The sequence below is a fragment of the Peromyscus californicus genome, unplaced genomic scaffold (genome assembly GCF_007827085.1).
Source record: "Peromyscus californicus insignis strain IS unplaced genomic scaffold, ASM782708v3 Scaffold_21__1_contigs__length_65335640, whole genome shotgun sequence".
NCBI lineage: Eukaryota > Metazoa > Chordata > Mammalia > Rodentia > Cricetidae > Peromyscus > Peromyscus californicus.
Genome location: NW_026294514.1, coordinates 13,330,893 through 13,340,800, shown reverse-complemented (window position 1 = coordinate 13,340,800; position 9,908 = coordinate 13,330,893). Strand labels below are relative to the sequence as shown.

At 47.3% G+C, this 9,908-nt stretch overlaps 1 protein-coding gene across 1 annotated transcript in view; it reads right to left on the bottom strand.

Annotated features, from left to right (window-relative positions):
* Positions 1-1,129: 1,129 nt before the first annotated feature.
* The window catches only part of Kiaa2012 (KIAA2012 ortholog), a 114,709-nt gene continuing 105,930 nt past the window's right edge, over positions 1,130-9,908 (bottom strand). Inside the window, 6 exon segments of the mRNA XM_052749551.1 lie at positions 1,130-1,348; positions 3,718-3,937; positions 4,617-4,789; positions 5,706-5,908; positions 6,705-7,042; positions 9,503-9,617. Of these exon segments, the coding sequence (XP_052605511.1) occupies positions 1,210-1,348; positions 3,718-3,937; positions 4,617-4,789; positions 5,706-5,908; positions 6,705-7,042; positions 9,503-9,617 (1,188 nt within the window). The 3' untranslated portion in view covers positions 1,130-1,209.

Sequence of the window (9,908 nt, the reverse complement as noted above, 5' to 3'; positions counted from 1 at the left end):
TGAAATAAAATTTTTTTTTAAGTTGGGAAAATTCAGATACTGCTTGATATAACATCCTTTTATGTTGTTTCTAACAATTTCTCTTAACATTCTGTGATGCATTTTTGTTTGAGACAGGGTTTCTATGTGTAACAAACTGGTCTGAAACTCACAGAGATCCACCTGCCTCTGCCTCACCAGTGCTGAGATTAAAGGTGTGTGCCAACACCTCTCAGTGAGATGATGGGGGTTGTATAGCCTTGGCTGTCATGGAACTAGCTCTGAAGACCAGGCTGGCCTTGAACTCAGGGATCCACTTGCCTCTGCTTCTCATGTGCTAGTGCTGGGATTAAAGACACCTGCCACCACCGCTTGTGATGTTTTGTTAAAAGGGATATTTATTTATAGACATTAAAAGAGTCATTGAATGACTTAAGACTTCTGATATCAGTCTTAGAGTTTTATGAGTAGCTTCAAGGCAGAGTTGGGAATAAAACCTCAAGATTTGTTCTCAAGAATCAAAAATAGTGAAATTCTGAGGTGATAGTTCTATTTCTTTGCTGATATAGCCTCCAAGGACTACCTTTGGCCATTGAGCATTTGACTGTGGCTAGTATGGGGGATGAATGTTCTAGCTGTAACAGCTACATGTTCATTCAAACATGCTGCTCTAGATCTGTGCTTTGAGGATTGGGAGAATTTCCTCCTGAAAGAGCTCATTTTGCTCATGTAAACCTGTATTAAGTGATTCCAGACATGCCTGCCTTCTAAGATGTTTGTTTTAGATTCCAAGGATGAAATTGTGGTTTTGTCTTCTAGAGTGATTTCTTAATATATTATTAGCTCTTCTTAGCTAATCCAGAGTTATTGCATGACAGAATTTCCATTCACCATCAACTCTTGAACACATTGAAGTACATAGAGCATCCTATGTTGGAGACTAGTGTTAGTGTCTCCAACTGGAACTGTGGAATTGTAGTTTAGGCATCAAGGCTCTTGAACTTAATGTGGTCCTAAAAGAACACAACAGGATTTAAGTAAGTGAAAAGTTAACTGGGTGTGTGGAGTGTGCAGGAATGCTGGGAATAGGTTTCAGGGTAAAGAAAGTGGGAGGTATGGGTTGAGGTAAGTCAGATAAAATGGAGCTAAGTGAGCTCAGGCTGGAGCTTTATTATAGAAGTATAACTTCTGCCACCATTTCTCAACTTACTGTTTTGCTTTCTTCTAGCCTTACGGCTTGGGGATTCTCAGGAACTGGAAGTATGAGTAGACCCACGGTCTGGAAATGCTTTGTGTCCACTGCAGACCACTGGCTTCCTTTAAGAGTTCTTGTTGAAAATGAAGGTGTTTCTCCAAAGCAGCTTTTTGCCTAAGGAGACAACCCCACCCCCAATTCCAAAAATGATTAAGCATTCAGTAGAGTTTTGGATTTGGGTTGTATGATTACCAGATTTGGGCTATTGGTTGCAGGTTTTAGTGGAGATCATACTCTTCATTTAGTGCCTTTACACGAGAGGCATCATGGGATTCCTACCAGAAAAGTAAGAAGGAAGGAGGTAAATCCCAGGTCTTAAACTTGGGTTGCTGGAAGGGATTGTTTTACTTGTTTGCTTGCTTTATTTAGTTTGTTTTGTTTTTGTTTTTGTTTTGTTTTGTTTTTTAGATAGGGTCTCCCTGTGTAGCCCTGGCTGTCCTGGAACTTGAAATTTAGACCAGGCTGGCCTGCAAACTCACAGATCTGCTTGCCTCTGCTTCCTGAATGCTGGAATTAAAGTGGATTCCCTTGCTTTAGAATTGAGGAGACAGGACAGTGAAAGTACAAGAGTAGCTGTCCCAGATGAAGTAAAGCCAGTCGGCACTGAGTTCTAGTCCTTGGAGGAGTGAGATTACCCATTCCTTCCTTGGTTTCCTGTCTCAGCTACCTGTGTTGGTTTTACATAATCGCTCTAGTACCTCAATGATGACTGTCAGTTTCTCTTGGAAAGTTGGGCTTCTAGTAGCTTGCTTTTGTCTCATTACTACTATTATGGCACATGATGTCTAGACTGTTGAAGCTGAATTAGGACTTTCCTAATAACCTACTTTGTGATTCCCCTAACAGCTGAACAGAGTCCAGGGAGGGAACAACTAGAGGTTAATGAAGTCTTGAGAGTTCTGGTGCCTTCTCTTTCTGGACCTCTTAAAGAGGATTATAGGTTCAATTTAATTTGTGGAACATTATAACTCAAGGGGGGAGTGTTTAGATTTAATGTTGAGAACCTGATTTTCCAGGTTGTACCTCTTCTGTCTGTTTTAAGACAGAATCTGACTGCAGCTCTCCCAGTAGCCTTCCAAGATCCCTTCTGCTGTTGCCTCCCAAGTGCTGGATTCTAGGCCTGTGCTACCACACCCAGCTCACCTTTCAGTTTTTATGGTTGTGAAGGATCAAAAATGCTCTTGGCCCTAGGTAACTTACTTTGTAGTTTCTTCCAGTCTTGGTCCTACCTCCCTGACTTCATCCAAAGCACAATTTTTCACCCTCATCCAGCAATGCTGAGCTTTTATTTATTCAACATGTCAGTCTCATTTCTTCCCTCACACACTGTTTACTGTTGTTTCCTGAAATACAGGTCCACAATCTCACCCTTTATGACATCCCTTGTGAGAGGTCTTGCTGGGTCACCAATCTAAACTAAGCTTCCTGTCACATCTTTAAAGTTTTTCTGCATAGCATTTGTAGCTAGGTTAAAACAAAACAAAACAAAACAAAAACATGGCCAGGCATGGTGGTGCATGCGTTTAGTCTCAGCACTCCTAGGAGTAGAGGTAGGTATAGATCTCTGAGTTGGAGGCCAGCCTAGTCTACAGAGTGAGTTCCAAGACAGCCAGGACTGTTACACAGAGAAACCTTGTCTCAAAAAACCAAAGCAAGGGACTGGAGAGATGGCTTAGTGTTTAAGAGCATTGATTGCTCTTCCAGAGGTCCTGAATTCAATTCCCAGCAACCACATGGTGGCTCACAACCATCTGTAATGGGATCAGATTCCTTATTCTGGTGTATATATAAAATATATGAATAAATAAATCTTTAAAAAAATAACCAAAAACATTGTCTTTTTCAATATCTCTCCATACTTCTGAATTCCTAGAGTCTACAATTTGCATAATGTATCTCGGTATTGGCCATAACTCACAATTGGTCCTGATGGAGATCTTGCTCCTCTTTTACTGAGGAGTTGAACTCAGGGCATAATTTGAATATTCTACCAAACTGCTGCACACTAGCCCTGGGATTCACTTTTTTCCTTTTTCTCCGGTTTTTCGAGGCAGGGTTTCTCTGTGTAGCTTTGGAGCCTGTCCTGGAACTCACTGTGTAGACCAGGCTGGCCTCGAACTCACAGAGATCCGCCTGGCTCTGCCTCCCGAGTGCTGGGATTAAAGGCGTGCACCACCCCCACCCCCGGCTCACTTTTTTTTTTTTTTAAATGGGATTCACTTATCTGTAAACCAGAAGATCAAGATAAACGATCTCTTAAATTCCCGTCTAGCTTCAAGACAAGTTCTGTGATAAGCCATGACCGAATCCTGCGATGTCTGAGCAGAAGAATGGCCCTTTGTGCTTTTCAGTCTTTCTAGCCCTGCTGCAGGGCTGAGAGAACTGCTTGTTGAAGGCAGTGCCAGGTGAGCGCCGGCACCAGGCGGGCACGCCTCTGAACACCCCGACCGACCGACCCGCAGCTGTGCCCAGCTCGCCAGTACCTGGCTTGCTCCTGCGCAAGCTTCACGGCTTCCTCCAGCGCCAGCCTGGCTGCTGCCTCTTCCTCTTGCCTCCTCGCCTCAGCCTCCCGCCGAGCCTTCTCTTCTGCTTCTTGTGTCTGCCTCTGGTACTCCAGCCGCTCTTCCTCTGCCATTTCCATCAGGCGTTTCTGTTCTTCTGCGAACTGCACTTCCAGTTCCTTCTGCCGTTGCTTCTCGGCCTCTGCAGAGCAGAAAGAGGCCGGCTCAGCAGGGGGCACCACTGGAGCAGTTGATATCGCTGCTCCACCCTTCTAATCTTCCAGAGCCTCTGTGGGTTGCTAACCCAAGTCCTCTGGCGGAAGACTTGCCCGGACGGTTGAGTTCGTGGGGTAGTGTGCAGCTGTGAGGGAGGGGAGGAGCGGCAGACCAGGGTCAAGAGAAACTTCCTACTTGACTAGACCGACTAGTCTAAAGAGTACGGACCAGGAATGGACCACAGCATCGTCTGCTGAACTTGCCAGCTCGTCCGCAAAGGTCTGCTGGAAGATTCTCTGCTCCACACCGGAAGGAAGGTGTGGCCCGAGGCTCTCCAGATATCTGCCGCTGTCTCTGCCTGCCAGAGGAAGGGGGCAAGGAGAGCGGTGTGGGCAGCTCTTGAGCAATGCTGACAGGGGCAGTGACTGAACCAGAAGTCCGACCCTGCAATCCCTCCACAAGAGTCCTCCGTTCATATTCCATCCTTTTATCAACCCTCTATAGTCAGACGTAATTACCATTCTGGGGGGGGAAATAAAAGCTTACACAAGTGGAATGCTCTGTGCACCGGGGCCTGGGATGGGAATAAAAGAGTGGTCACGGTGGGTTGAAAATATTTTTGGTCCAGGAGACGGGAGATACAGAAAGCTCGGGAATTCTCTCACCAGCCCTCTCCAACTCCTCCTGCTGCTTTTTCCTCTGCAGTTCTTGCATTTTCCTCCGGAGCTCCTCCTGCAGATGCCGGGCTCTCTCCTGCGCCGCCTGCAGCTGGAGCCTCCGCTTCCTCTCCGCTTCCTCCTGCCGCTGCCGCTCTTCCTCCAGTCTCTGCTTTCTCAGGCTGGGAGCACAGGAGATGTCAGAGGAAGGGCAGAAAACACAGGCCCAACCAACTGGCAGCTGGCTTTGTAAACTTCAGGAAGCGCCCCTCCAGGGAGCAGGTTTTCTACAGCAGGGATCGAAGGGCAGAGGTAACAGACCACAGGGGTCTAGAGGAAGAAACCTAGAAGTTCCAGCATGTAGCTCAGTGCTGTTGCCCACAACTGAAGTGCCCTGAGTTCTCTGCACTTTATTTTCTTTTTTCTTTTAGTTTATTTTATGTGCATGGGTATTTTGCCTGCATGCACATGCATATCCCCTGGAACTGGAGTTAGACAGTTGTGAGCTGCCATGTGGGTGCTGGGAATTGAACCCGGGTCCTCAAGAGGAGCAGCCAGTGCTGTTAACCACTGGGCCATCTCTTCAGCCCCCTTATTTTTCTATTCTTTTAAGATTTATTTCTTTATTATGTACACAGTGTTCTGCCTGCACGCCAGAAGAGGGCACCAGATCACGTTACAGATGGATGTGAGCCACCATGTGGGTGCTGGGAATTGAACTCAGGACCTCTGGAAGAGCAACCAGGGCTCTTAACCTCAGAGCCATCTCTCCAGCCCTATTTTCTATTCTTAAAGTAGGATCTTGAAATTCTTGCCTCTTAGGGTTGAGAAGATTAAGTTCGATCGAAGACCCGTGGAAGAGCCTACTTAGTACAGTTCAGAGAACGGCAGGAGTTTGATAAATGCGGGACTGAATTTCAACGCCTTCCTATGAATTCCCCGTGAGCATCTATCTTGGGTAACCCATATGGTCAAGACAGTATCTTATCTCTGGTCCAGGTTGTTCCTGTGATTTCGTGTCAGGGCATGAGCCTTAGCACTGAGCTATGCCCCTGGGGAAGGTTTGCCCCGCCTTGGGTCTCGGGGCTGCTGGCCCACCGGATCTCCTCAATGCGCCTCTGCTGCTCCAGTTCCAGCTCCTCCTTCATCTTCTCCGCTCTCTCCAGCTGCTCCTTATGGAGCCGGGTCAGCTCTTCCTGCTCCCTTCTCCTCCGCTCCACCTCCAGCCACCTCATCTCTGCCCTCTCTAAGCGAATTCTGTCTCGAGAAGCCTTCTCCTGCTGCCTCTTATCCAGGAGGGCCTAAGAAACCAGAGTGTTAGCCATGCAAGGGATTGAGCCAGTGGCAGCCCAGATAGGGTTTTCTCTAATCAGGGACAGACTCCTAAAGCTGACTCCACACTACCACACAGTGGCATAAACTGCCTCTGCCCGGCTGGCTGTGGGGCTGGAATGACCTACATTCAAGTCTTTCACTTGCTTTGGGATTGCGGTGCACGGCTTTCCTGATACGGTCTTCCTCATGGACTATGTCCAGTACTCACTGTGATAACAAAAGTGCCATCATTCTGTCTGGTGTGTTGGAAGTTCTGGTCTTTCAGCCCTAGCTGCACTTCAGAACTGCCTAAGGATCTTTAAAATATGACAGGGCTCCACTTGGTCCAACAAATGACAATCTCGGGTGTGGTGGTGGGCTCCTGGAGTTTAAAAAACTTGGAACTTGAAGCTGGGGCTGGAAGGCATGGTTCTGGTAAGAGGTTGTTTTAGAAGGGTGATGGTGGCCCGTGCCTTTAATCCCAGCACTCGGAAGCAGAGGCAGGCGGATCTCTGTGAGTTCGAGGCCAGCCTGGTCTACAGAATGAGTTCCAGGACAGCCAGAGCTACACAGAGAAACCCTGTCTCAAAAAGAAGAAAAAAAATATATCATCACGTAATAGAGCTGTTTCAGAAAGTGCAGCTTATTTAGGGTCATTTCCCTCACATCTGCATTCTGTTTCAGAAAGTGCAGCTTATTTAGGGTCATTTCCCTCACATCTGCATTCTGCCACGTGGAGGACAGAGCTTCCTCTGGCCAAGAGGAGAGAACACCTGCCCATACCTTGGAAGAGTCTTCGGGGCTTCTCTCTTCCTCAGATTCCATGTTGGTAGTGGCACCCATGGCCTGTGTGGGTGATAATCTTCCATCTATAGAAACCTGGCTCTCCAGAGCATCATATTCAGGAGAAAGCCAAGGCTCCTCAGTGGCAGCATGTGAGCGGAGGAGCCCTCTCTCTGGGGTGCCACCTGCTTCCTTGGCGTTGCTGACTTCGGGCTCACTCAGCTCTGCTGCCGCCTCCACGTCCCTTTGTCTGGGTGCCCTCTTCATTTTGGTGCCCGGTTTCTTTTCTTTTGGAATTAGCCCTGATTTCTTTTCAGTTTTTGAATCCTTTGACTTCCCTGGAGGAAACAGTGGGGGAGAGAGGTAGCTGAGTAGAAGAAATGTGACCTCCATTCCTTCTCTTTAGTAACTTTTTTTTTTTTTTTTCTGAGACGGTTTCACCGCATAGCTCTGGCTGTCTTGGAACTCACTGTATAGACCAGACTGGTGTCAAACTCACAGAGATCCTTATCCCTCTGCCTCTAGGGTGCTGGAATTAGAGGCATGTGCTGCCACACCTGGCTCTTTAGTAGCTTTTAAGATTAAGCATTTGGTGGGATAAAGTGGTGTGCATATTCCCAAATTTATCCCCAGAATCTGGGTGAATAAAGTCTGCATTGTAATTTCCAAAAGCTGTCCTCAAGCCAGCAGACATCAAAAAAATTCAAGACATGGAGTAAAATCCGTCTCTTGTTTCCCAGCCCCCCCCCCCTCCACACACACATAGGACTAAAACTTAAGCATCTGGAGAGCAAGGCTCCTGACCCCACAGGTGAAAGTGTCATCTGTGGCATTTAAGGTGTACCGGGGAGAGAGATAAAATGCCTGAGAACAAAATTGCCAATCCAAGAGGGATGGACAGCTCCAGGGCAGCAGGACAGTCCATCATCCCAGAACACCTGTCTACCTCAGAAGGCTCCCTTCCTTACCCGCCCCCCCCTCAAAAGCCAACCGATGCTCACCAAGTCAGCTGGAAGCAGTTTTTTCAGGAGAAACGACACCCCTATTCCTATTTACTCGCTTTTTTATAATAAGCAAAAAGTCTGGAATGTTAGGCTTCTGTACATGCACAGCTTGGGGTCCTGTGTCTTACGTCTTACATCATCAGCGGGCACTGGCAACTATGTACCCGCCATGTGGTCATGCAATCCCCGCCTTAAAAAGCCAGACGCAGACCCCCACACTCTCTCTCTGTGTTCTCTCTCTGCTCCCCACCATCTTCCTTTCTGTCCAGGCCTGGCTCTCCTCCCTCCTATCACATTTTTCTTTCTAATAAAGCTCTTTATAACTCTGGTAGTTGTGGCCATGGCCCGTGACTTTTCCGCTGGTAACCAGCGCCACCAACCAGCGCCGTTTTACCATCAGTAATAATGATTTGAGAAGAGCAGCCCAACATTATATTTAGATCAATAAAGATGTAACCGCACAGCAGTATCACTACGGAAAGGTTGCGTTTCTGGCTGCAGATACAGCTAAGTGGTAGAGCTTGTGCTTATTATGTAGGGCCCTAGGTTCAATCCCCAAGGCTGGAAGCAAAGGAAGGTTCCATCTCACCCTGGTGAGCATGGGGCAAGATTCCTGGGGAGAATCTTGGCACATCTGACAGGTCCTGCCCAAGGTCACAGCTCTAATGTGCTGGAAGTTTAACACTCCAAGGGTCAAGGGCATTTGTTTTTTCCTATTCCTGGCAATGCCAAGGACTAGACAAATGTACATGCAGCAAGAGTTTAAAAATCAAACTTCAAAACCAGATCTGTCTCCAGGGGTGTAGCCGGTGTTGTCCTTGCAACAAAATGCGACTTGTTTAAAAAGGTCTTCAAATCTTGGGAGCGAAAGCGGGTAGGTGTGAATTTTGGGCTAAAGGGAGTTCAGGAGCATCTGAGGTCTTGTGAGGCAAAGAAGGACACTGGGAAGTGTGATGGTAGGACAGCCACTCAGACCCTCATTCATCCTCCTCTTCCTACGTGCTCTCGGGATGCCTAGGCTGGGCATCCCTTTCCTGAGATGTTTAGGACCAGATGCATTTCAGATTGGGGATACTTTCTGGTTTTAGAATATTTACATTTAATGTGTATAATATAAAGTCCTGGCCATGGGATCCTAGCCTAAGTATATAAGTTGTTAATGCTTCATATACACTTTTGACTCTTAGTTTGAAGGTGGTTTTATGTTTTTCTTAAAGTAGCAAGGGGTTTTTATTCAGAATCAAAATAAAACCATAGGCCAAAAACACTGCAAGACCTGAACAGAGTGCTTGTGAGCCTTATACAGTATTTTCAGTGAGGTCAGGTGTAGAATCTACCTGTGGCATCTTGTTGATGTTCAGAAGGTTTCAGACTTGGGGACATCTTGCATTTCAGCTTTTCCGATTACAGATCTCAGCCTGTAGTTATTAGCTCCTAGTGGCAGCAGTAATAATGTGTGTTGGGGCTCGCTCAAGTAGGAAAGGACAAACAAACCACTTGTCCTCTGGTGCCACCCACCCAAACTCTCTCAGCCTCGGGTACACAAACAGCATGGTGGCACTCAGTTCAACATTGGCAGAGTGCTGGTATTATCATCCCCTCTCACGGCCATCACAGGTCGTGATTTCCTCTGCCCATGCGCACTGAGACACGGTTATGAACTCAGACTGCAAAGCCAGCTTGGCTAGGTAGTCAAACGAAGCTCGCCCTGCAGGAGCCAAGTCCATTGTCCGTATCACCTCCTCGCCTGTTGGAAGTCTTCTGAGCTGTTTCCTCACAGACATACTTCCTTACCTCCCGCAGCCTCTGCTTGCCCCAGGGCCCTTCCTTCTCGCTCTGTTCTGGGGGCTCTGGCCTTGTCTATCTTGGTTTTCTTCTTCCTCTCAGACTTGTCAACCAAATCCCTTCCCTACAGGAAGAAATTTAGGAAGAGGACCGTGAACATAGAGGGAACAGAAGAGTTCATCAAATGAAGATTACTCTGAGAGAACAGGGGGCTGGGGCTGAGGATGGACGCATCTGAGTTCTGGATGAAGCAGATGGCCAGCGTCAGAGTATGGAGCCGGGGGGGGGGGGGGGGCGCCTTTTATTTCAAATAATTAGGAAGAATTTCAAAGGAGGAAGAGAAAGAAAAGCCCTTTATGGCCTGCCCTTCTTTTTCCATGTTATGTCATGGTCTGCAGAGCTTGAAGCAAAGGAA